The sequence below is a fragment of the Drosophila mauritiana genome, chromosome 3R, assembly GCF_004382145.1.
Source record: "Drosophila mauritiana strain mau12 chromosome 3R, ASM438214v1, whole genome shotgun sequence".
NCBI classification, from domain to species: domain Eukaryota; kingdom Metazoa; phylum Arthropoda; class Insecta; order Diptera; family Drosophilidae; genus Drosophila; species Drosophila mauritiana.
Window position 1 is genome coordinate 10,915,908 of NC_046670.1, and position 26,325 is coordinate 10,942,232.

Here is a 26,325-nt window from a genome sequence, read left to right on the forward strand (position 1 = left end):
GATGCAATTAAAATTGCGCCATATGACGTGACAAGTCATCTGCGAGATCATGTTTGCGTTGGCACTGCTTGGATATCTGGGGCGCCAAAAGCAAATGAATGCTTAATATATTTAGCTAGTATTGCAGTGGGGGGTTCCTCATCGAGAAACCGATTCTGTTGCAAGAAAAATAAGTATTTATAGAAGAATGGTTTTATAGCATCAAGTTAATATTTAATATAATCATGAGCATTAATTTACGTGATCATGCTTTACTTTTTGCTGCAGTATAACAAATGCTTAATCAATTAAAGATCGATTCCCTTTCCCCAAGTCAAAGTAATCAAGATGCACATTTCGCCAGTGAATTTCCATTCTCTTTCATTTCAATTATTTCGTTTTTAAAGTGGGTTAAAAATAGCATTTTGGGCATTGAACACCAAACTGACTCTGACTCTCAGACTCTGTGCGAGCGTACATATTCTGGTGGAGATGGACGGATGGGATGGGATGTGGATACTTAGGCAATGTTTCGCACATATCGCACACCAGAATAGCCAGATGTATTTTTAAATGCACTAAAAGATCATTAATAATACTTTGTCGCGCAACAGTTGAGTTGCAGCTGGGATGCGATGCGATGAAATTTACATAATACTGCCAAAGATTGCCAAATTATGGGATCAACAGTTGGTCGAAATCAAGAGACATCCGCAGATTATGTGATAGACGGAACTGCTCCGATATTGCAATTGACTTGGCTCGACTGGCGTCTCTTCTCGTCTCCCTCGTGAGAAGTAGAGATTTATCTGGCTATTGGTTCGCCACAATGGGAGAGCCAAATTGCCGGTGAGCTTTTCTGCTGGCCAGAACCAAGCGAAATCCGTACGCATCACTTAGTTGCCGAGAAAACGTCGCGTTCGCCAGAGGCCCGTAGCGCCGTGTCCGGGAGATTCGATGTGATCCGATCCGAGCCCAACCGATCCGATCTGATCTGTCTCGATTCGTTTCCCTGCCGTGCGTGCGTGAAGAATCGCTGCCAAAAGCAATAAAAAGCCAGCGAAAACAAAGGAAAATCTGAAAAGCTGGCAATTTGAAGCGCGCGCGTGCTGAGGCCAAAATAAATGCAGCAACAACAAGCCACAGAAAAATTCAGTCCGAGATAAATTTAAATTGCATCAACGGTCTCAAGTTTTTGACAGCCCCTAGCATAATATAATCCCCACCGACACACGAAAACCAACTACACCAAAAACCAACTCGATTGGCATAACGAAAACGAGACATAAATTTCGAAATTTGCGAACAGAAACGAAAATCCGACAAATATTGGCCAAGGAAATTTGCACAGAAACAAACCATCTAGCCAAAAAACCCAAAAACGAAAGCCTCTAACCCCCTCAGCCCCGCTTGCACTAATCCGAACCCATGCCTCCCCTGTCGCCTGCTAATGAGGCTACTGCTGACATTGCAGCTTCAGGTGAGGAGAATGCAGGACCTGTAGAATCGGACCGATTGGAAAAGGAGAAGTTCTTGGCTCGCGTACTGGCAGCCATGAACGGCGGCCCTAGATCAGGAACCCTCGCCTCCAACAACAGCAGCGGTTCATCGTTGAACTCTACGTTGAGTGGATCCGCCCCTCTGGCACGCCCACCCAAACCACCTGCCAGCCAAGCCAGGAAGCAGCTCCGCCTGCTGCCCAAGCAGCGGGAGCAGAGTCCTGTGCTGAGCAATGGCCACACCACACGTTCCACACTGAGCCACCAGCACACCACCAACAAATACACACTGAAATCCACTGGTGGCAGTGCCGGCAGCTCGTCGCTTTCATCGTCCTTGCTGGGTAATAAGGACTCTGAAATACCGTACGAGGTCTCGCTGAAACTGCCACTGAATCCTCCCACAGGAGCGGACAGTGACCGTCATCGCCTAGTAAACCGTTCGCCCAGTCCGGCCTTTTCCGTGTCCTCGCGATGCTCAACCCAGTCATCGATCTCCAACTTCACCTCGAACTCACGACTGCAGACGCCACCGCGAAGGGTCTTCCCGCAGAGTTACACGCGCGGGTCGGGTGGAGTCGATCCCTACGAAATGCGACAGTTGGAGAGTTCCCCTGTGGTCTTTGATGGCAATCTCTCCTTTGTGCTCGGATGCCAAAGGCAGCCGGTGCATCAGTCGATGCGTGCTTCGCCCTCTTTCGAGGATCCGCGCACATCATCCGCTTATCTGAGTGAGAAGATACAGAATTTCCTGAAGCGCACAGATCATGTACAGGAGGAGTGGACGGCCATGGCCAGGAGGACGCGAAGAAACACCAGCAATAGTGGTCGTGCAGGAGGATCCGAAAGTCGCTGCACCACCCCAGGCAGCACCTGTTCCGGATACGATGACTACGATACCATCTCGCTAATAGAGCGTCAGCGAGAGAGAAACAGCATGGAGCGCTGCGGATCGGTGGGACGCACTCGCTCCTCGCAGAACATCTTGACCAAGGCCTTTCAACTGGCCAAACAGCTTCCCCATACGCCAACGTCGCGTGGGAATTCGGTTGCCCGGGATCGGGAGTCATCTGTGGCCACCATTAGTCTAACGACCGGGGAAAATGACGATGATGATGATCGCACCATTCGTGAGGAGGATGATGAGGTATCAGTTGCGCCAACCTTGAGCTTGTTGCTGACACAATTTCCCGCCTCTCTACTATTAAATCTGTTGTTGAGTGGGGGTGATGATGTCTCCTCCTCATAAATATTAAATTCCTAAACAAACACAAAACACACCGGCCATAGGATGGGGCTTCCATGCTGACATTGACAGCGGCGAAGCTCCTCCGCCATCCCCCACACCTGAGTTGAACAAGGATCTATTTTTGGAATCGAATACTGCGTGAATCACACGTTCGAATTCTTTTGGGCGGGAGGAAAATATTCCATATTCATATTCATTTTTTTATTTGTTTGTGGCAAAATAGAATAAATCAAATGTTTCTGTGGGCTGGATACATTCAAAATTAGTTCTCCATAGTATTTTCTGGAAATTCATTTATTTGGAAGATTCGTAGATCTTAGGATCACATATTTATGTGGGCATTGAACCGACCTTCAGCATTTTATTGAGTCAGTTTAGATATTGTGGTGTACAATAAGATTGAACTCTGGTACTTTTCTTGACAGATATGCTTTGATCTGTGGTTTAGTAAATGATCCGTCACAATGAGTAATTTCCTTGTCACTTTTTGTGATCTAAAATCCATTTACCAGCGCTTCATTTTAGTTTTTTACCAATGCTTGCTGGTTCTCTAGTATATTTAACGTCATGGGAATGCCAAAAGAATACAGATGACATCAATTCCTGCTCGCACTTTTGTGGATCAATGTTCGTTTACTCACTTTATCTCGGCACTCCGGCAATGTTTTGTTAATAATAATTTCAATTGTTTGGACACAAGTTAGTCAGAAAACAAAATCGTTAAACTCAAATATATAGTCAGATAAACGTGAAAAACTAGGACACAATCATGAATGTGTTACATCTTTCGAAATCAATTTCTTTGCAGCTATCCGAGCTGACGGTGGACCTGGCCGAGGAGCGATCCACGGCTCACATAGCCACCGAGCGGCTGGAGGCGGAAACCGCCGAACGCTTGAAACTGGAGAAGGAGCTGGGCGATCAAGCCAACAAGGTAAAGAACCTTCAGGAGACGACGGAGAAGCTGGAAATGGAGCTGATATGCGCCAAGTCCGATCTGAATGGCATCTCTGAGGACGAGGATGCAGAGAACGAGGATGGGGTCGGTGGCGGCGTCTACAAGCTTAAGTACGAGCGGGTGGCCAGGGAGCTGGAGTTCACCAAAAGGCGGTTACACACGCAGCATGAGCACGATCTGGAACAGCTGGTCGGGCTCAAGAAGCATTTGGAGATGAAGGTCGGTTAACATGATTCCTAATATCTACACCACGGAAGTGTAATATGTTCCACCCCGCCATTTCAGCTTTCCGATGCCTACGAAGAAGTTGTGGAGCAACGTCAGGTTGTGGGCCAATGGAAGCGCAAGGCACAGAAGATGACCAACGAGATGAACGATCTGCGCATGCTGCTCGAGGAGCAAAATGCGCGCAACAATTTGCTCGAGAAGAAGCAGCGCAAGTTCGACGCCGAGTGTCAGTCCCTGCAGGATGCAGCGCGTCAGGAGCGGCAGGCCAAAGAGCGCTACGGTCGCGAAAAGGACGTCCTGCAGGCCGAGAAGTTTACGCTGGAGCAAACGCTGGCGGTAAGTGGTTGCTGCAACATAGTTTCATTTAGTCTTGGCAACATGTTGATAATAGTCTCGAGCAACATTTCTCGAACACTAGTCAGCAGATGTATACATTTTTTTAGCCAATTAAAATTAGTTAGTAATTCATAACATTGGGATTATAAAAAACACAAGGAAATTATTTCAATATTTTTGTGCCATAAATATGGGTTCGTAAATATGAATATTTAAGAAAACACTGGTTGCTCAGTGTTTGAGCAAGGTACGGCACTGTGCGCACATTGCAGTCGAGATACAGATAGAGATACTGGATATCTCCGACTCAGAAACTCGTTCGGCTCGTTTGCCCATGCACATTCTGAGGCACTGCGCTCCACGGTCTACCTAGACTACTGCCTACCTGCCCACACCGATCATCTGAGACATGTACGCATGTGCGACCGCTCTCTTGCATTGTTCCATACCCAGTCGAGATGTTTATGGTTCTGGGTTCTCGATTCTTGGAGTTTCATGTTTTTATCGGCCTGTACTCGAGACACTCTCTGGCTGTCTCCGGCCGTCTCTGTATTTGTATCTCTTGTCGGCCTTTTGGTCACACATTTGTGGATCTTCGCTTTGCTGCTTTCTTCTCGGTTCCGCTCGACAGTAGCTCGAAGAACGTCAACGTGCGATATCTGGAGTATATAGTGTGTTACGATTCCTCCGTCTACGTCTGTCCCGTTGTCTCTGTGTTCTGATTGTTCGGACTGGAAAAAGAAATTAAAACGTTGGCGGCGTTCTCATTACGCTTTCGATACTCATAATTAGCTGGAAGAGGAAGAGCCTCCATGAAGGGCGATAACTGAACTGACCACTGCGATTTAGATAGCACAAACCGAGGGTCAGAGGCACAAAAACAGAAATTCCCAGGCCAGTACAGCCATGAGTTTCCGCTACTCAACTCGTCTGATTCAAGTGAGTCTGAATAGGCACTGATCCCAGCTCTAAACTCCAGAAAACAGTAGCAATTTAGCTGACTAAATGAGCAGAAGCTACCTTTATTACTAAGTGGCTTGTATCAGAGTGAAACTATAATTAGTTTACAACTAAAATCTTAGTTTTTTAAGAATAAGTAGACGTTTGTTAAGGTACCATAACAAAATTAGGACATTGTTCCAATTATTAATTCTGGCGTTATTTATTCTTCAGGACACCCGTCTGGATCTTGACCTCAAGGAGGAGAAACTTGCATCGCTACAGCGCGAGCTGGAGGAGATGACCTTTGGTGGCGGCACCGAGGAGGAGTTCGCCCAACTGCGGCGCTCCAAAAATGAAACAGAGCGTCGGGCCAAGGAACAGGAGGAAGAACTGGACGAGATGGCCGGTCAGATACAGTTGCTCGAGCAAGCCAAGCTTCGCCTGGAGATGACCCTGGAAACAATGCGCAAGGAAGCGCGCCGTGAGTCCCAGCAGCGGGACGAAGAGCTGGAAGAAGTACGCGGCAATGGCTACAAGAAGATTAAAGCCCTTGAATGCCAGCTGGAAACTGAGCACGAGGAGCGGACTCTGCTGCTGCGCGAGAAGCACGAGCTAGAGCGTCGTCTCTCCTCCATGGAGGATCGCGATCGTGTTGATCGCGACGCCGAGGAAGCGCTCAACCAAAAACTACGACGAGATCTTCGCAAATACAAGGCCCTGCTCAAGGACGCCCAGACACAGTTGGAGCGACTTAAGGCTGACACGCCTGGCAAGACGCTTATAAGACAACTGCGTAACCAACTGGAGGATGCCGAATCTGCTCGTTCGCTGGCTATGAAAGCGCGACAAACTGCGGAAGCTGAACTTACTGAAGTGCAGGCCATGTTCGATGAGTCGCATCGAGCTAGGAATGACGCGGAGGAGCGAGCCAATGCGGCACACAGAGATCGGGCTGAGCTGCAGGCCCAGATCGAGGAGAACGAGGAGGAGCTGGGCGAGCTGATGAAGAAGTACAGCGCTACGGTAAAGCAACTGAATACAGAGCAGATCAACGTATCCGAGGCTGAGTTTAAGCTCAATGAAATGGAAGCAGAGCGCAATAATCTCAAGGAGCAGGTGGCCGAGCTGCAACACCGACTGGACAACGTTGAGAACTTGGGGGATCCATCTATGGCCATGATGTCCAAGCGGTAAGATATGGTAGCTCATTTTTCTAACCAACTTTATTTATTTTATTTTGTTTATGGAACAGACTGGAGCTGCGCACCAAGGAATTAGAGTCTCGACTGGAACTAGAGCAGGCCACACGGGCTCGCCTTGAAGTGCAGGTGAACCGTCACAAAGAGGCTCTGGAAAAACTGCAGAACGAGGTGACGCAGTCAAAGATGCGTGAGATGCAGGCCCAGGATGTAATCAAAAAATCGCAAAAAAGCTTGCGCGACATGCGCGAAGAGTTCCACGTTGTCTCCAGCCGCGAGCAGGAGTCGCTCACCCGGCGCAAGGACCTCGAGAAGAAGATGGAGCAAATGGAGTCGGAGGGAGCGGCGCTTAAGAATGATCTGCGACTGGCTTTACAGCGAATAGCTGATCTACAACAGGCAATGGAGGAAGAGGGCGAGGAGGAGCTGAGCGAAAGGTAACTGAATGAATGAATACTTATCCTTAGAATGGTAATAATTATATTCAATACATTGCAGTGATGAAAGCCTCAGTTCGGTGGGCTCTATCAGTGATCTGGAGGATCGACTTCGGCCAGTTCATGTCAAACGCAGCTCACAGCAGTCCTTGAACGGCAGCATCGGGGGCGGAGGCGGCAGCGTTGTCAGCTCCACCCGCACCGTGGTGTTCGAAAAGGACGACAACAGCCCGAGGTACGCTGATAACGAAGTCAACTCGAACAGCAGAAAGCAGCACAAGCATTAAAGGCCCAAGCACACAGCGTAGACTCACTCACCCTCTATTTGTCTGACTCTTAATATGCCTATCGCTAGTTAGCTAGTCTGTAAGGTCTGTTGCTATTTGCCGGCTTATCTAATTTAAATAATTAAACCATACATGCAAACCATCCGCCTCAATCCACATCCACCAACGACCCCAAAAACCAACTCGACAACCGCTGCCGACACTTAAACGCTGCAATTCTCCAACGACTACCGCCAATTCAAACAAAATCATAAAAACCGAAACGAAACGCCCCAAAACAAACGATGCGTGTAAATATGTTAATGCGTATGTGACAAAAACCAAAACACACAAAAATTCCTAACTCCGCTCCGCTCTGATCCGCTGTACCGCCCCCGCTCCGCTCCGCAACAACAACAACAACCCGTCCCTCCCATTCCGCGTGTGTGTGCGTGTAAACCATTAGCTTTTTCTTATTGTAGAATAACAGTGACGTCGCCATCGTCGCCACACATTCATAAGCTGGCACTGGCGGCCAAAGCCATACCGGCCAACAAACCGGACACAAAACCTGCAGCGTCTACCAGGATGGAGTTAACAGTGCCAGCGGGCCAGCATAATGGCCATAATGCCTAGCTGGCCAAGCAGTAGATCCATCCATTGTACGGGGCATGTCCACCTGGGGCTGCAGCTTGTAATTTGTAATTTTTATTTTTTGGATATTTATTAGTTGTTTATGATTATTATTTTATTACTGTTTAGTTCAATACGTTTAACTATTTATTATCGAAATATAGCTACATGATAATATTTAATATAAAACCCAATAGGCATTTGAAAACAATGCTGAGTTGTAGTTAATTTAATTTGCGCGACAGTCCCTATACAAAAAGTGATTAACATGTTTTATCTCTCTCAAAAACAAAAAAACAAAAACGAAACTGAACTAACACCTATAGAGCATAGTCCATTATCCTATAGCCAACTTAAATAAAATTAGTTAAACGCGTTTCAAAATCATAGGCAAGTGTATGCAAATACAATAAATTGAACGTTTAATCAAATTAAAACTCACAAATGCGAGTATTTTACAAATAACTCATATTCTTATACGAATCATCATCCCATTCACAACATCAGTAATTAAACATCATTAGCTTCATTCATCATTAAAATAAAAACCATAATTAATATTTGAATACGAAATTTTGCAGAAATAACGCCAAGTAACGGGAAAGATTCATAAAAACCTTTATAAAAACTAACAAAACGAATATAAACAAATAAATATATTGTTATAAAACTTAAAACAATGTGTTTTTTCTTGGCTGTTAGAAAGTTAAATGTTATAATTTCGAAAGGAAAAGCATTTTGAGGTGTCAAAAGTTATTGCATACTCTTGGGCGGCGTTGTGAAATGGGCCAACAATCCAACGAATTCATGCGTCAAAATATATTTCACCATTAAAATCCTAAGATCAAGCTTTAATTGATAATGTTGAAAGCCCTGCTCAATTTAGTTAGCCCAAATTTCAAATCAAGGCACAACAATCAAAGGTTATTACCGTAAAATGGCGCACAAGCTGCACTTGGCCCAAAACTAAACTTCCGGATAAGAAGTGAGAGGACTCTTGAGCTCCACCGGCACATTGATTTATTTGAGGAAGCACGCACGCTGCTAGGCCGAGGTCAAAAGTGTAAGACATTACCGTGTACCCATGCCAGATCTGGGGCTATAAATCTGGCACCCACTTACCCCCGAAAGGGAGCCGAAAACCCATTAAGTGGCACCATTTGGCATTCGCCATCCCAGGTGACTTTGAAAGTTGCAACAATCGCAGTCCTACGCCCACGCCTGGAATCCTGGATCGGACTTCAATGAAAGTTAGGCACGCAAGCTTACCGCCTTTGGGGGGATGGGCTCGAGCACTTGAAAACACTTGTTGTATGTCAAAGCCAGAGGCCCAGACATCAATCAGGCGTCTGACATCCATAAAGCGAAGCGATGGCTTTCCAATCCAGGCGTAGGCAACAGGTGGCTTACTCAGAGAAACTTCTCCGCTTGGTCCTCCTTTTTTTGAGGGAAATGCCGCGTGCCCGTCAGTCGAGCTGAACTCAAAAACAACCGTCAACTAGGCGACTGTCAAATGCGCCACGTATCCGGATTATCGATCAAACAGCAGCGACTTTACGCCAGTTTCTGGGTCTCCGCTATGGCGCAGACACGTATTGGATTTCAAAGGCTGCGGAACGGAATCGCAGAGCTGCATTTGCGGCACTCGGCGTAGTTAAAGATAGCACCAATATGGATGACCGCACCATAGACTCCATATTCCTGGGCTCGCTGGAGTCCCTGCCGCCGGTTAGCTCGAAAATCGTGCGCATCTTCACCAGCTCCACGTTCACGGGTGGGTCCGACAGCCAAGTAACCTTTGGCCATGTGTGGCTGTTTTGCGGGAAAGTGTGAAATTGTTATGCAATCCGGATTTTCACAGACACCACAATGGAGCGGAACACACTGATGGCCAAGTGCTATCCGCGGATCAAGGACTACTGTCGCGAGAAGCACGGCTTGGAATTTCAGGTGGTCGACATGCGTTGGGGTGTGCGAGATGAGGCAACTGACGATCACATGACCACGGAGCTCTGCATGCGCGAGATCAAAAACTGTCAGCGGCTCTCGATGGGACCGAATTTTATCGTGTTCCTGGGTCAGAAGTACGGCTACCGGCCCATTCCCACTTACATAGTGTCCTCCGAACTGGCCCTAATCTGCGAGGAACTCACCTCGATGGGCGTGGACCGCGCCATCCTCGATCTGTGGTACAAAAAGGACAGCAATGCAGTGCCACCCATCTCGGTGCTGCAGCCCATCTCATCGATTTTAATTAATTTCAACAACAAGGTTAGTTTTCTGGTGAAAATATTAAGTATTTTCTTAATTTTGGGGAGCATCCTTAAAAAATTAAAGTGAAGTGTTTAAGTTTTGGCTATTAAATTCAAACATTCTGAAGGACTTTCGTAAGTAATAGTCCTAGTTAAGAACGCTAGGTTTTTTAGTAACCAGTTATCAGAGATGTGTGTATATAATATATAAAGTTTTTTTTTTTAATTCTCTATATGCACCAAAATGTAGTTTTTCTTAAGAAGTAAGAATTAACTGCTTATATACGACTCCGTTCTCCAGCGCGTTCCCAAGCTGCAGGCGGAGGATCAGGCTGTGTGGTGGGACACCCTGAACAAGATGCAGAAGTTGCTGCGCAAGGCAGCTGCCTCCTTGGGGGCCAGTAACAAGATGTCCAAGGAGGACGTCCACAACTATTTCATGTCGGGTAAGTAGCAAGTAGCAAACGTAGTGGTAGCTCAACAAAAATTGGTCCGCGTTTAGTGACGGAGCGGGAGGTGATCAACGGAATATTGAACGTCAAGAATACAAAGAACCACTGTCTGTCCTATGTGAGGTACATCAACAACATTAATCTGCAGAACCTGAAAAAGGCCTCTCTGTTCGTGGACATCATCAACCGCAGCCTGGACACGGAGTCGGCCAAGTTGCTGAGTGACCTGAGAGACGTCCGCTTGCCGGCCAAGATCGAGGCCGTTAACGCCCAGAAGTAAGGCATGAAACGAGAGCCCAAGCCGGCGGAAGGAGGAGAAAGATAAGGATGCTAATTCTTTCTGATGTGGGGACTGGGGGTGCACTTTGCAGATACACGGTGGAATGGATCGGACGGGAGGGACTGGATATTGAGACGCACGAGGAGTACCTGAATCATTTCATCTCTCACTTCTATAAGAACGTAGTGAAACTGGTGGATAGGGCGATGCGCAAAGAAGACTCCAGTGCACAGGGGCAGATAGTAACTGAGATCCTTCAGCATCTGCACGCTTGCAACAATTCGGTCAAGATATTCTACGGGCGCGAGGAAAGTTGCGAACGTATCAAGCGCTACATGCTGGGGGATTCAGATAAGCCACTTGTCCTTTTCGGCGACGGAGGCTGCGGCAAAACCTCCCTGCTCTCCAAGAGTGTTTCCCTCGTGGCCACCGAGTGGTTCGCCCACGTCCGGCCCATCAATGTCATCCGCTTCTTGGGCACCACGCCGGACTCCAGTGCCTTGACGGCCACCCTTATCTCCATTTGTCAGCAGGTGAAGTCCATTCAGTACCAGCCAGCATACTAAGCCAGGATACTAACCCTAAATGCTTCTAACCTCTTACTCCGAAACACACACACACTTCCCTAATCCAATCAGATCTCTTACAACTACATGCTACCCTTCGAGAACATACCCGATGATCTTGTTCCCTTAACAGCACACTTTAAGCAATTACTAACTTACGCCAGCCCCACCCAGCCGCTCACCATCTACCTCGACTCAGTCGACCAGCTGACGGGCACCCAAGACTCGAACAAGGTATCATGGATACCCACGCGTCTGCCCCCGCACTGTAAGGTGAGCCCTGGCTGTGGACGCCACTCCAAGTCCACTTTCTTGTTTTTCTTCCTTTCTTCTCTGTGCATGATATACTTCTCAATACTTTTGTGAATATAACAAATCTCTATGCGTCTATTCTTAGTGCATGATATTCGAAATTTTTTATGGAAGTACAATTCCTATTCTCCTGACACTGTATATAATTATGCATGATATTTTTAATTTCCACTTATTGAGCACCTAAGACCTTGACAGTTTAAAATATTTTGTATATTGTTAGGAACAAAAACGGTAAAATCATTTGATGTATATATAAATTCTTCACAAAAAGAGAAAAATTATATATTTTTCTGCAAAAGGAACTGCTAAAAAATTAAAATTTATTGGATTTTCAAAATTTGTGTTAAAAATGTGCAGTGAGCTTCGAATCCTTTATCTTTAAATACCCTGTTTAAACCCCTGCATCATCATCATTGCTCATACGCCCTGTATATACATTGCATGAAACCGCATGCCCCAACTCAGATGGGAAACTGAGTAAGTTTTTCCAATTGCTTGACCTGTGCGTGCTAAGCAAAATCACTAGAAACCGCCACCAGAACATTTGCAGGCACCTCACCCAAAACGACATCGCAAGGAAGCCGTTCTGCATGAGGCGATCCGCGCGTGGTATCCACCCAATCCCAGTGTCCCCGCATATATATCCGATTCCGACTGATTCCAGATAATCATCTCATGCGCCAACGAACCGGCAAATCCGACGGTGTCCCACGAATACCATGTCTTGTGCAAGATGATCGACGTGGAGGAGAACTTTATCGAGGTCACAGCACTGGGCGAGGACTTGGCAATGAACGTGATCAAGATGTGGATGAAGACGGCGTGCCGGGATCTTAACAACTACCAGTGGCGCCTGGTGGCTAATGCCATCAGCAAGTGCTCCTTGCCAATTTTTGTTAAGCTGGTTTTCGCCGAGATCTGCCGTTGGCGGAGCTACACGCGTCCCCAGGAGACGCACCTGGCCAACACTGTAATGGATTCAATTATGCTGCTGTTCGAACGGGTAGAGAAACAACACGGTCGTATACTGGTTTTCCATGCTCTAGCCTACATAACCGCCTCTAAATCGGGACTTTCTGAGAGCGAGCTGGAGGATCTCATATCGCTGGACGACAAGGTGCTGGACGATGTCTACCAATATCATTTGCCGCCAACTCGACGTATTCCGCCCCTTCTCTGGACCCGTATCCGCAACGATCTGCCCAACTATCTGAGTGAACGCGAGGCGGACGGTGTAAACGTGATGAACTGGTATCACCGGCAGTTCCGGGACACCGCCAAGGAGCGCTACTTTAAGAACATGAACATGGCCATTTACTTTCACTCCATGATTGCAGATTACTATCTTGGCATTTGGGGCGGTGGTGTACCGAAACCGTTTAAGTTTACAGAGATTCAGCGGCACAGGTTCGGATTGGCGGACAAAGAGGGATCGGCTGATCGCAAGGTGCCCATCCAGCCGTTGGTCTTCAGCAGCAAGGATGGACTCTCCAAACGCTACAACCTGCGCAAGGTAAGCTGGTCCACATACCTAGCTCTATTATATAAAAATTCGATCCCTATTAGTTTGGTGAGCTGCCGTTTCACTTTGTACGCTCGCGACGGTTTAAGGATTTGTTCGAGCACGTCCTCTTCAACTACGACTGGCTGCACGCCAAGCTATCCAGCTGTCCACTGCAGGCGGTGCTGGCGGATTTCGAGGATGCCTCCAGCAACACCGACGACAAGGAAGCCAAGCGAGAACTTATGCTGGTTTCCGATGCACTGCGTCTAGGTGGCGCAATCCTGGCCATCTATCCGAACATGCTGGCACCGCAGCTGGTCGGTCGTCTTCTTCCCGAGATTGGCGGTAATCCCAATATCAAAATGCTGTTACGAGCTTGCGATCGGAGTGGCCCCAAGGACTGCGCTCTTATTCCGGTGAATCATTGCCTGCACACGCCAGGTGGACCACTTAAAGTAGGTGCCTCAGTCTTTTAGTAACAGTTAAACTTGATAATAAGAAGCCCCGTTGACCTGTAGTATTCCCTTGAGGGTCACCAGTTCGCGGTGTTTGCTTTTTGCTTGACTAGCGACATGCGCTACATGGTCTCCATATCGACGCACTTCATCACCTTTGACCTTTCCACTTCCGACCTGACGCGTGACGTGAATCCCGGCATCGAGGGCATTATGCAGCAATTGGTTCTGAGTCCAGATAACAAATGGGCTGCCGCCTACTCGAACAACAACCAGACGGTTCTGCTCAACATGCTCTCCAGCGAGTTTGTGGTAATCAACAGTCCTTTCGAGGAGTCCCACGGACCAGTCAGCGGCCTCTATCTACTAAATCAAAAGTAAGTTTAAGTAACCATTAAGTAACCACTGCACCTCACTCATTCTTTTCGATTTAAGTTTGTTTATCACCTGCAAGCTTCGTTGGGCCCAATTTGATATGCGCGGCAATCTTGTAGATACGTTTGAAGTTCCCGGCGAAAATAAAGATTGGGAGATCTTAAGTAAGTATATATATATAATGACTACTAAGGAATTTAATCGTAATCTCACAATGTACGTCTATTTATTTAGCTATGGAGTTCTTCAATCCTGCGGACTACAACGTAGTTTTCTGGTCTGGCTCCATTAACGACATGCGTCTAAGACTGGACTCGTGTCGGGGTGGCCACTACTCCAACTGTCAGCTGCTCTTTAGCGCCATGGTGATGAACAAAGCTAGGACTCGGGCCTATGGATGTGCCAACGAAGAAAACTTTGAGGTCTCCGTGTTCGACTTCATTGAAGATGAGGTTACTGGGGACATATGTTGGACTTTAGTAGAGAGCTTGCCGCGTTTCGAGAACGATGACAAGGAGATGCTGCTGCAGTTACGGCTTGATCAACATGATCGCATGCTACTGGGGACGGCTGGCAAGGGTTTCGTAATCTGGGACTTTGGCAGCAAGGATAAGGATGCAGCGGAAGAGTGCCGTTTACGGGAGGGCGCCCTGTACTTGGCCCTACCGCACGGAGTGCGCAATATTACCACTCGCATAATGCAGTCTAACTCGATCATGGTTAGCTCCAAATTGGATTATGCCGTTGCCGGAGTGCGTAAGAACCTGTATGTGTGGTGCCTACAGTCTGGTCAGTTGGCTAAGGTCCTGGACGCCCACTTTGGACGTATTATTCAACTGGAGCCGCTGACCATCGGCAACTGGAACAACCTGGTCACATCCTCCATTGATCGTTCTGTAAAAGTGTGGAACATCAACAATATTTTTGAGAAGGTCCACGTCATCGACCGTCACGAATTGCAAATTGACGACATAAGCCTGTCGGAGGTTGATATGGCCGTGACCGTCACCCGCAGTTGTGTGGGTGTCTGGGAGACCCGATCTGGTCGCCTTCTATCCAAGCTGGCCGACAGTCCGTTGGGCGCCATCGTCACACATGCCGAGATCACCCCGGATGGACGCTATATCATCTCCTCGGAGACTGGCAAGTTTTTAGTGTGGAACCGTGTGTCGGAGCAGGTAGTTTTTAGGGACGACCAACCCGGAATTCAACAAATCACCCTTATGGACTACGGCTATAAGGTTCTCACCGTGTCTGTGCCGAACATAAATCAGCGAGATATTCTTGCAGCAGCTGCAGGAGGGTCGTCAGATGAAGCCAACCGGCTTACGGCGATAACGACTATGCGGTCCGTGCCTGGTGAGTTAGTCTTTTATACTCATTTAGTTAAAAAATATAAACAACTTACACGAGTACATAATTGCAGAGGGCGCCATCTTATTCCGATTCGAATTCCCCATACGGATGATCACAGGCATGCCTTTTCGTCAGTCGGTTATAACAGCTGACAACGCATACATTGTGGTGGTTACGGTGGATAAGTCCAACAAAGATTGCCTGGGCGTCTACAGCGCAGCAAATGGAGCATTTGTTTCCAAAGTCCTGTTGAAGGGCTGTTCCATTAAGGAGGTCATTTCACTAGTCCCGATGCCGCACAAGGCCAACCAGGTGGCCGTGATCAGTAGCGAGAAGGGCAGCGTCATGGACATCAAGACGAAGAAGCACGTCCGCTCCATTGCCAAGTGGGGCGGTAGCATTACGCGAGACGGCAAGTGTGGATTATATGCCCCCACCCGCGGCGGACTTGAAATGTTGGAACTGCGCAAAGGCACCACAGTTAAAACCTTTATACCCAAGGTGGCCGAGGGCGTGTTCTCGGTGATCTGTATCTTCACGGAGAACGACGAGTACGTCGCTTATTACCATAGCGGCCGCAAGACCATACGCGTATTTCGCACCACGGACACTGAAATGATAGCCAACTACCGGCTGCAGGCCGAGCTTACGGCGATCAAAAGCAGCAAAGATGGACGCGCTATCGTTTTGGGAACTGTAGACGGGTGTATGTCGGTGCTGGCGATCGTTGATCCAAAGAAAGAGGAAATGAATGAGTACCTGAACGACTTGCCCTCCCGCGACGAGAACTGGAAGGCCAAGCTGGCCAAAATGAAGGCCCGGGTTGGTTTCAAGGCGGCAATTCGTGTGGCCACCATTTCCTCACGTTACGCCAAAACCAGCAAGGGAGGAGAGGATGGCGAGGAGGAGCTGCTCACAGAGATTACGGAGGACATTGTCGTGCCAGTGGCCGATTAACTCAAGTCGTTAATTTATAAATATAACATTTATTTTCGCATATAGTTCATGAGGATGTTACAAAAATATGCTGCGTGTCTACTGTGTATGTTATCCTGCGTGTATTGCGTGCTCTCGGCATCGAAATTAGTGTGTATGAGCGGGTAAAACTGAATGGGTCTTAAACTAAAAAATGGTTAAGGGGTAAGTGCTATTTGGTAAGAACTACGGTTAGCTAATATCAGTATAAATTAGAATTTTCAGCGCGCACTGAGCCCAACGCTTGGCTTGAAACAATTTGAGGGGTGTTGAGAGTGTTGAAAACATAACCAGACATAATAATAACAAGAATCGATCCTAGTAGGCGCGTGTTGCAAAAACAATGACCTTTCAAGTATACACAAACCTTTAACATGCTACTGCTTTTACTGACAATTCAAACAAAATAGCGTAGGCATAAACTAACAAGCTGTCTAATGGAACCCGGTCTCAGTCACAGTCGCCACTTTAATCTCAACTCAGCCAATCGAATCTTATTGAATCGCATACGAAACACAACTCAGTGCTAATACATAGACCGATCGTTTGTTGTTAATAAAAATTACAATACATAGTTGGAGGAGACATAGTAATAGTGTAATCTGTTAATTATTGTTACTGTTGTTAACCTGCTTTCGACACTCACTGCTGCTCCTGTTACCTCACATAATTACCGTGAATATATATATGTGCCGATTCGTAAGCATACAACTATGTTAAATAATAAATGAATTATGTAGTTTACGAGGACTTGCTCGATCAGTGTGTTTTGAGGGGTCTCTTTTTTCGTATAATTTTTAGCTGCCGCTGTCTATAGCTAAGGTTTTTCAGCTACGGGAAGCGCACAGTTTATTAGGCATGATTCTCTTTCTTGATTTGAGCCAGCTTTGCCTGGAGATGCTGCAAGCGATTTGGTGACATATCCCGCTTCTGTTTAAAAAACCTCAGTTAATGGTTAATTATTTCTTCATTTAGCATACTCACTTCTCGCTTAATGAGCGACGCCTTCTGCGCGTTCATTCCGTTTAGACAGAGGTTCTCATCAACCACCTTATTGTCCAGCATATGGGATCCATCGTCTGCTGAACGTGCGGATGCTAGCTTGGCGGCCCCTCCGGTCATATGATACTGTAGGCGGTCCATCCAGAAATCGGGATCGGGACCGCTGTTCTGGTAGTTGACATCTGTGAGATAAGAACGAGTAGCTGCTGCAGTTCGTCGGATTTAAACAGTGTAGTTAGTATACGTTAGTATAACAAATTGGGCATTAGCCGATTTGTGTGACGCCCGATTTGTCTTACCCGTCCGATTATCCGGCGCCTGTGTGGATCCAGCGTTCTGATTCCTCTCAATCTCGGCTAAGCCCTCCTCGATGTACTTGTGAAATGGGGCACTGGAGCCTTGCAGAAAGGTACTTAGATCGATATCAGGATTTTGTTGCTAAAATGTTTAGAAGTGTTACCTCAGGTGCCTCAAAAATCAATGGAAATATTATTAGAAAACCAACCTTAAAGTCGTAAAGTTTCTGCAGACCTTGCTGTTTGGTATCTCTATCTGAGATCAGCTTAAAGATCTGTGAAACTGTATCATGTGTTTGGTGCGAAATTCGCTTGGAGGCAATCTCCTTGGCCCTCTGGGGGGAGGCACCAATTCCTGAAGCAGAGCCATCCTTTTGGAAATTCTATAAAAAATAGCGTGTATTTTGTATTAGAGCATTATTATAAAAATTAGTTTTAGGAATTTCACCTTGAGAATGCGTATTAAATACGTGTGTAGCTCCGAGTGTGTTGGAATCTGGTTGAGATGCTGCAGAATTGCATTCCCCTTCACCTTTGCCATGTTATGCAGAATGGTCTTAATCGTGCGCATTGGAGTGTCCGACGGTCGGTTTTGCCACCAAGTGCTAGGCAGCGCGAGCATAAACTCGTGCACCTCGAGAATCACGGCGTCATAGTTAAGCTCGTTGCTTCGTTCTGGTAGCATCTTAACGTTGCGCCATATGCACTTCATCAGCAGGTCTGTAAACTTTGGCAGCTTTGCCTCCGGACAAGTCTCCCGCAATAGGCGTATCAAAGCACTACGAAGTAATAAATTCAATTAATGTGGCTTAATACACAGTAGACTCAATAATCTTACCAGTTTAAATTTGTAAAATCAACCTTGTCCAACACTTTCAGACATATGCCATTAATAACCTTGTTATACTGACTATCATCGCCCACGGCCAACTTCGGATCAGCCATAAGGTTTAACAGCGCCGACATTAGATTTTTTATGCATGCCACGCTCAGCGTTTTGCCCAGAATGTTGGCATGGAAAAATGTATACAGAATGGATAATAGCGGCTGGTAAACAACCACAGATTGAGCAGATGGTATCTGTGAGAGATTCTGATAAAAGGAAACAAAGGAAAACTATTTATGAAGATTCGAACTATATAATAAAGTTTTTTATACCTTAAATTGTGCAAGCACATTCTGAATAAATATTTCTTCGTAGTCGCGCAGCACAGCCTGCTTCTCTGGAGCCTCGATGATGGCGGCAAGCTCGTTGATAGCCGCGCGCGCCTTGAGAGTGTCCGTGCTGCTTACACCTTTTATAACTTTTACCAGCTGCGGATCGTGCTTTGGCAAAACATCAGCCAAACTGTTAGTATAAAAAGAAAAGGTAAAATACGCGATGTGTTGGATAGCCTGATGGACCACCTACTTTGGTATATTGTTCTCCAGCTGCTGTTGAGGCTGCTGGTGCTGCAAGCGCATAGGACTGCGATACGGCGAGACTCCACTGGTCATTCCGGCCGTGGATGACGGGGACGTGGTTAAAGTCTGCTGCATATAGTGCTGTCGAGAAATCAGCCGATCGAACTTCTCCTGCGGGTAGTGAATGCCGGCCCGCGTGGGCCTCACCTTAATGGGCTCGTCCAGCGATGAGATGTCTACATTCAGTAGCGGCTTCTGCTCCATTTGGTCCACTCGGACCCAATCTCTTTCGATCTCGCTGATTACCTGCGAGTCCAAGCCGAATGGTCCGCTGGGCTTCTGTTGCTGGGCCTGCTGTTGTAACTGTTGAAGCTGTTGCTGGAGTAGAAGCAGCTGTGACGAAGGTGCCTGGTCGAAAGTTCTAGATAATCGAAACAAAAGAAATTGTGAAATAACTTCAAACCCAATTAAACCGCATACACATAAGAGGACAACAAAGAACAACGAATGCAAAGGCGTCTTTACAAACAGCAAGCAACACAAAAAAAGAAAACAACACAAGTATAAAGAAAGCCACTTTACGCCTGTCGAGTCAGGGAGCTCAAGTAGGCAACCACGTTTGTGGCGCTCCGATCTGTCATGTTGTTCTGCCCACGCGCATTTAGTTCCCGCTGCAAACTAGTTAATGAAATATAAATAATAACGAAAATCAACAGAAACAAACCGAAAATTATAAAAATAATATGCTCATCTTTGGGTACATCCGAGGGAGGAAACTACTAACCACTTCTTCGTATCTTTCGTACCTCTTTCTATCAGGATTAACTATATTACGTTATTGTGTAAAGTTTACATAAATACTATAGCTTGTTTTAGAAATCAAAGAATAAAAGCTTTCACTCCCGAACAGAGCCATAAACTACGGGTTCTGTATTTTTGGGCATGTACGTAAAAGTGGCCAACTAAAATTAAAATTGTTTCCTTGTCTTGTGGATTATTATTATTATTATTATTGCTATCCCAGAATAATGGCAACACCAGTTTCCGACCCTCGGTTGTACAGGGCACCTCGCCAAACTTGAAGCCAGCCTTCTCACTTACCCGTCCTCATCTGGTGGCGGAAGCTCGTCGCAACCATTGCCCACTTCAGCATCTTCGATTTCGATACTGTCATGTCGTTGAGGTGCCGGCACATCAACAGTCGGCGGTGGCGTGGGCTTCTTAGTCTTTTTGGCTCGCTTGATGCGTTCATCTAGCATTGAGAGGTCCTTTTCGTTAAGATGGCCAATCATCTTGTAAGTCTTTTCCCCGGACATAAAGAAGACATGGACGATGCAGTTGAGTGCTGCGTTGCGTACGGAATTATCACGGTCAGAAATTTGGCGAGCGATCTCGCGCACCGCCGATTGTGGACAGATGTTCATGCCATAGCTCTCAATTAGAAAGGTTAACTCGTCAAGGCACTCAGTACGCTGACGGGCATTCTTCGATTTTAGACCCTCCATCACATATCCGAAAACCTTGACGTAAGGGAAGACCAATATTACTTGCCGCAGAACACGGCGTACGCCATTTCGAACAGCATCCTTTGGATCTCCGATCTGAGTGTGAAAAAGGAAGCTTAGAAAATTGTAATACCCCCTATTATCTGGAACTTGCCTTCAAAAGCAGATGTGGGACAAAAGAGCTTCCCTCGTTCTCGGCCAGAATGTATTCCACGTCAATAAGTACCTGGAAAACCTGTACTAGATATTCGAGACCCTTAATCAGCACAGAAGGGTTCGTATCGTAAAAGCGCAGCGTCAGCCATTTAAGTATTAGGTCCAGATTAGACACCAGCGCCTTACTGTTTCCAGCCAGATCTTCGCTCAACTGCTCGATGACTTTCAAGTGGTAGCTTTAGGGTAATTCAAATATTTATTTCGGTAATGCGAAAGGGACACTAGAGGGACTTACCGAAAATCGTCGTGGAACATGTTGGCTATCAGCGCTTTATTTACGTTTGCGGTCATCATTTGGTCGCGTAACAGCTCGGTGAATTCCTCTCTTGGGGTTACAAAAGTCCACTTTAGCACCTTCATTTTTTGTTCGTCTAGCAACCGCTGGTTTTTAGCACTGTTGGCGCACAGTAGCGGCGACGTGTCGATATCTTCGTCCTTTTTGCGCGCTGGTGCCGGCTTATCTTGTCCTCCGGCTACCCGGGCTGAAGCACTCTTCTGGATTCCAGGCGCACCCCCTGCTCCACCGCCACGCACCGTTTTTGGCTTCGGCTCTTCAGGTATTGGAGCCTGATGCTTCCCTTTGGGCAGCGGTTTTACCGGAAGATTAGGACGCGCTTTTTCGAGTGCTGCAAGTATATCCTTTTTGGAGGCGGGCTTCTGCTTGTCCAGAGCGCGATTCATTGCATCAAATCCAAGGTGAATCATAATGCCCAACACCGCCTCGTTGGCATTTTTCCGGACATCAGCGTTTCGATCGCAGATGTGAGCATATAAGTGCGGCACCATTGAATGGATATCCTCCTTCGATACTGACTTGGGGGGAAGACCAGGCAGCTTATCTGCCAGCCAAGCCCACAATTCTGTCTTTAGAGCTGGGGATCCTCCTTTCAGGGCATCGGCTATCATTTCGCTCTCAAAGAATTCCTTATAGCCGCCCTTTTCGCCAAAACTATTGATGCAATTGAGGGCAGCGGCTCTTACAAAACTCTTGTTATCACCCAGAGCGTGTAAAAAGCCAGGGAACAAGTTCCGCACGTGGTTTCGACAACCAGCCCCCATGGCTGTGGCAAGCTGCTCGCAAATGGCAAGTGTCGTTTGGGCAATCTTAGCATTGGAATCTACCAGACGGTGGGCCAGAGCAGGAGCCAAGTCGCCAATGCTGGGTTTGATTAGCCGCGCCTCTGAAATAATGGCCTGCAGCTTAGTCAGACCCTCGTTGCGAGTTTTCCAGTCCTTGTCGGACATCTCCTTCAGCAGTGCCTCCGTAATCTGTGGAGAAATGTCAACGCGTGGTAGAAGATCAGCCATGTTAATGGGCTCTTCTTCTCCGGCTGCCCCACCATCATCGTCCTCATTGTCCGGGGAATTACCGGCGGTTCCACCGCTGCTACGTTGAACTCCTCTAACAGGCTTGGGTGGTTTTTCGCCCACATTCTTGTCAAACTCTACCTGGATCTGGGACTTTAGTGCGGGCTTCTCGTTGTCGAAGAACATCATTAGAGTTTTGCCCATATACATAGACATGGTGCCCACCAGTTGAATAGCGGAAGCACGAACCGTTGGATTTGTGCTTTGCACCCCTTTTCGTACATCTTCAATAAGTGTCTTTGGCTGCAGTTGGAAGCCGAATTCTATGATTGACTTGCTCACCCAGTTAAAGGCCTCTGATTGCACTTTAGGCGATTTTTGCTCAAAAGCAAAGCTCAACACTTTGCCCACAACGTACTCCAGTTTAGTGGCTTCGGCAAAGGCAGACAAAACATCGCCAGCTCCTGCACCATTCTTGGCGTCGGCTAGCTTCTCGATTATTTCGTTACTCACCAGATCAACGGTTGTCGTGGTCAGTGGATAGTTTTCGGCCACACTGCGGATTATGTCTAGCTTAAACTTGAGTACCTGGAAATTCATTTCTTTGAGGCCTGGCTTCCGTCCACTGATTGTTCGGATCAGGATTTGTGATATGCCAGCCTGTTTTGCATCAAAGCCGGTTATTTCACCCAGAAGCTGTTCCACAGCAGCAAGGCGGTTCTTCCAGTTGGAATCCACCAGCCCATTAAGAATATCGGCTGGCAGAATTTCTTCGGATTTTTCTTGCAATTCCTCGGGGGTTAATTCGCGTTCCGTGGCTAGGGGTTTTCCACCCGCTTTAAGAGCTGCAGTTGGGGCAGATGTAGATCCTCCTCCACTAACCGTCGCCGGCTTTTTCAAGACCTTACGTGCCCCTGTGGTGGCCGGTCGGGTTACAGGCTTTGGGTCCACACTACCAGCCGTTGTCTTAGCAGGAGCACCAGCTTTCGCAGTCGGTGCAGATGCAGGTCGTGCCTCCTTCTTTGGACCTGCAACCTTTATTTTAATCTCCGCCTTGTCATGGCACTCCTTTATCTTAGCCATTTTGAGTGGATCAACATCGGCTAGCAAGGGAGTCACCGCTTTGTCTCCCATTAGCTTCATTAAAGTACCAAGAGCTTCGGCGCTGCTGTCACGTACGGTTGGATCTGGTTCGTTAAGCGTTTTCACTAGACTGGTGGTCAGAAGTTTAAGCAGCTTCTTGTTTAGCGCGGTTGGTTGGGTGCGGGTTAGGGCACGGGCCATAAACAAGGCCGTTTCGGACTTGACACTTGGATTTTTGTTGGCCAGGGACTCTACAATGGACTCCTGCTGTGCCTCTAGAGAAGTGGAGCCGTATATGGCATCAATAGCTTCGCGCAGCGCTGTCACAACATTAGGTTTCTTCTCTTTAAATTTTTCCAATAGGGATGGGACACAAGCCTGAAATAGAAATACACATATGAAAATACGTTATTTGGAAGAAGGTAAGAATTACTTACGGATGCGTAATTTGAGAATCGCTTTGACAATCCTTTGGCTAGTAAGGCTAGACATTTACCGGCCATTGCAACGAGGACTACGTTGGAGTCCTTGGTTATAACCTTTTTAAGAGCGCTTACCAGCGCTCCATACTCGCCATTCTCTAGCTTGGGATGGTCCGTGAGCAGCTTCTCCAGGATCTCCAAAGATTCTTTGCGCAGAGTCCATTTCTTTTCCTCCAGCTTATCGTAGAAGTCCTTGGGCATTTTGGAGAGAATGTCAACGGGGTCTAAAAGATCCATAGGATCGATTTCTTCAACGCCAGCCTCGCCATCATCTTCTGCATACGAAAACAAAAATTAAATCAATAATTCACTGCTTTTGTAATATGTAGGACTTTATACCATTATATGCATCCTCGGTCGCTGCAGCATCGGCGATCTTCGCTTGCTTTTCCTGCTGGGACTTTAGATATCTAAAAGTAAAAGCGGTTTAGCCAGGTAATGATAAAGAGACAGCATTTAACACACCTGGAGGGTTCAACGCGTTCACCTTTGAGTTTGTCGAACTCATCCTCCAGCTCCTTTAGCGTTACCTGTGGTAGCGTTGAGATCTGTGCCTTCATTGCAGCTCCGATCCAACGGTAAATCTCCACGGCCAGCTGCTTGCCCTCATCTCGGACCGCCTTGTCTCGGTCACTCATCAGCGGGGCAAGCTTTTTAATTAACGGCTTGACGCCGATCACCTTGTGTCCGAACTCCCGGAGGGCCAGTGTGGTGGCTGCCACGCAGGCGGACACAATCTTAGGGTTCTTGGCCTCCATACCCTTAACCAGCTCTTCGACGACGGCCTCCTGCTTCTCTATCTCCACATACATGAGAGCCACTTGCACGGAGAGCTCCTTGGTTTTGGTCTTTGGCGCCGCAATGCACTTCTGGACGATGCCAGTCATCACGTCGCCTACTGTGCGTCCCGCCAGCCCGCTGTTCTCCACAAAGATGAGGGCCGCTTCTAGACCCTTCTCCTGGGCTAGGGCATTAGAATCCACTACCATCTTCTTTATGAGCCCTGCAAATTTAGACCATTCCGGCGACTTCTCGTCATCCAACTCGCGAAAGATCTTTGCGGCCTCCTCGTAACCATCGACGCGGGCTTTCCATAGTTTATGGACACATCGCTCCTCCACCGGCAACTTCTTGTACTCTGTGTCCTCGGCCATGGTGTCGTTTTTCGTATGCTACTGGGGTTCTCCTCAATGGTCTCAGACGCAAGCAACCTCAAGCAGCATTCTGCGAAACAAATAGATAAAAATGTATAAAAAAGCTACTTTAATCGAATTTTAAAGAATCGAATTTTTTCTTAAAAGAAAAACTAGTCAAGCTTCAAATGAAGCAGAACTATTCCGGATGTCAGGAGTCATCGAGCTGATGTTTTAAAATTGAGCTTAATAGTCTATGAAATACCGATGGCCAAGGAAGCAGCATCATCCATCCGTTCCGCTCGAGGGGCGGCAAAAAGTAAATGGGTCGGCCATATTTAGATTGTCGTTCTCTAAGTGCAGTTATTTGGCAAACAGAAGCAGAAATAGGAGAGTGTAAATTTGGATTTTCGGAAAAGGTTGGTGGGCTTGTCACCCAGGATGGGTGATATCATATCGCTGAATAGCGCGTTTTTTTCAGACAATTAATCAGGGGCAGGGAAAATACTCCCCGCACAACCACTACAAAAGGTGACACACACGCACACGCAAGCCTGCGACTGATTCAGGCGTGGATTTTCCATCACTCCCATTTGTTATTTCTCTTTATTTGATGCGCCCCTGTGCTCCAGTTCGAGTAGAGCATTTTTCAATTCGGACATGCCCGCGCTTTGTTTCTCCCTCTCTCATTCTCACCCTGGTTCAAGCTCTCACGCACACCGACGCTCTCAAGTTCGAATTAACGGATTGTACCGCAGGCAACAGCAAATGTTTCTCCTGTGGGCTGTGCGTCTGGATTATGCCGTCGTTTACCGTTCCACCCAACCGCTAATGGTTGCAGCGGCTATCAATTTCCTGTGGCTGCAACTTGAGAGTCGCAGATGAACCACATACCGCCCATTTTAGCGACAAACAAATTGCGACGCCCTGGAACAAAATTGCGATGCATCCGATTGCATTCCGGTACACGCACTAGCACACTCACCATCAGAATTGTGATCCAAGTACCGCCGTAGAGCGGGGACTGGGCGGGGAGCTGCGGTTCGGACAGCTGGCCAGGGACAGCGGCTTGGAAGGGCTGCGCAATGCAATAACTTCGATTTTTCGCAGGCGACGACGTACCAACACTCACACACGGCACAACACAGAAGCACGCACACTTATGCGACAAAGACACACCGACGGGCGTCTTTCCGGGATGCCAAGTAATGTAGCAACAATGAACAATAACTTAACTACGTTTCCAGCACTTCGAGGCCCTTTTGTGCAGCGGAATTCACTTGGTTTCGCGAGAGGTAAATAAATAATAATTTTTGCAGTTCTTCAACAGCGTCGTTGCGCCAGTGTGACCGCTACTCACAACTGTAGCATTCCTTTAAAACCTATAATTAGTGTGCCTGGGTGGAAAACTTTGATAGATACGCGCCAAATTTTAAACATATATACATTCAATATACAATATTTTGACCAACTTTGATTTCAAGCGATTACCACAAGCAAATCAATTAAGAATACAAAAATATTTATTTTATGTTCGGCAACAAATGCGTTTTGTCTAAACAACATTCATTACCACCCCCGTATAAAATACATTGCCGTGTAAAACATGTAGAACTAAGATAGTTTTGACATTCAGTAAG

The 26,325-nt window shown here is 47.0% G+C and overlaps 3 protein-coding genes across 18 annotated transcripts in view; 2 read left to right on the plus strand and 1 right to left on the minus strand.

Moving 5' to 3' along the window:
* The window catches only part of LOC117143765 (unconventional myosin-XVIIIa-like), a 29,755-nt gene extending 21,352 nt beyond the window's left edge, over positions 1-8,403 (plus strand). For 3 of the 12 annotated variants that reach the window (XM_033308583.1, XM_033308587.1, XM_033308589.1), the window contains 6 exons: positions 3,536-3,904; positions 3,971-4,249; positions 5,423-6,381; positions 6,444-6,827; positions 6,889-7,062; positions 7,576-8,157. In XM_033308583.1, coding sequence (XP_033164474.1) covers positions 3,536-3,904; positions 3,971-4,249; positions 5,423-6,381; positions 6,444-6,827; positions 6,889-7,062; positions 7,576-7,729 — 2,319 coding nt within the window. In that variant the 3' untranslated portion in view covers positions 7,730-8,157. Of the gene's footprint in view, positions 1-895; positions 2,626-3,535; positions 3,905-3,970; positions 4,250-4,900; positions 5,189-5,422; positions 6,382-6,443; positions 6,828-6,888; positions 7,259-7,559; positions 8,158-8,307 lie in introns of those variants that run through there. The other 9 variants (XM_033308584.1, XM_033308588.1, XM_033308594.1 and 6 more) reach the window with 7 other exon arrangements.
* A 952-nt stretch (positions 8,404-9,355) lies between these two features.
* LOC117144962 (NACHT and WD repeat domain-containing protein 2) lies at positions 9,356-16,245 on the plus strand. Its single transcript, XM_033310421.1, has 12 exons — positions 9,356-9,500; positions 9,588-9,997; positions 10,280-10,424; positions 10,481-10,706; positions 10,802-11,243; positions 11,349-11,549; positions 12,256-13,104; positions 13,158-13,550; positions 13,614-13,927; positions 13,986-14,089; positions 14,160-15,284; positions 15,352-16,245. The coding sequence occupies exons 1-12, from the start codon at positions 9,398-9,400 to the stop codon at positions 16,236-16,238; spliced, it is 5,199 nt and encodes a 1,732-aa protein (XP_033166312.1). The 5' UTR covers positions 9,356-9,397; the 3' UTR covers positions 16,239-16,245.
* Positions 16,246-16,247: 2 nt separating this feature from the next.
* LOC117144960 (protein mini spindles) lies at positions 16,248-26,041 on the minus strand. 5 transcript variants are annotated; one of them, XM_033310416.1, is made up of 16 exons: positions 25,671-26,041; positions 24,018-24,776; positions 23,892-23,962; positions 23,508-23,827; positions 20,915-23,448; positions 20,618-20,855; positions 20,060-20,559; positions 19,541-19,636; positions 18,966-19,379; positions 18,713-18,902; positions 18,393-18,646; positions 18,003-18,333; positions 17,764-17,937; positions 17,558-17,696; positions 17,241-17,464; positions 16,248-17,186 (listed from the first exon to the last, which is right to left on the minus strand). In XM_033310416.1, exons 2-16 carry the CDS (start codon positions 24,704-24,706, stop codon positions 17,109-17,111), a joined length of 6,252 nt encoding a protein of 2,083 aa, XP_033166307.1. In that variant the 5' UTR covers positions 24,707-24,776; positions 25,671-26,041; the 3' UTR covers positions 16,248-17,108. The 5 variants fall into 5 exon arrangements, with proteins under 5 accessions (XP_033166307.1, XP_033166308.1, XP_033166309.1 ...); XM_033310417.1 differs by lacking the exon at positions 25,671-26,041 and adding an exon at positions 24,951-24,985; XM_033310418.1 differs by lacking the exon at positions 25,671-26,041 and having other exon boundaries at positions 17,241-17,440; positions 24,018-24,706.
* Positions 26,042-26,325: the final 284 nt, after the last annotated feature.

Bases quoted from the DNA above. Each gene is read 5' to 3' on its own strand.
- LOC117144962 (XM_033310421.1), top strand. From the start codon at position 9,398: ATGGATGACCGCACCATAGACTCCATATTCCTGGGCTCGCTGGAGTCC. The intron at 13,105-13,157 runs GTAAGCTGGTCC...GATCCCTATTAG, and splicing joins AACGCTACAACCTGCGCAAG to TTTGGTGAGCTGCCGTTTCA. The intron at 14,090-14,159 runs GTAAGTATATAT...CTATTTATTTAG, and splicing joins TAAAGATTGGGAGATCTTAA to CTATGGAGTTCTTCAATCCT.
- LOC117144960 (XM_033310416.1), bottom strand. From the start codon at position 24,706: ATGGCCGAGGACACAGAGTACAAGAAGTTGCCGGTGGAGGAGCGATGT. The intron at 20,560-20,617 runs GCAAGTTCCAGA...TTTCACACTCAG, and splicing joins TCCCACATCTGCTTTTGAAG to ATCGGAGATCCAAAGGATGC. The intron at 17,187-17,240 runs GTGAGTATGCTA...TTTTTTAAACAG, and splicing joins CGTCGCTCATTAAGCGAGAA to AAGCGGGATATGTCACCAAA.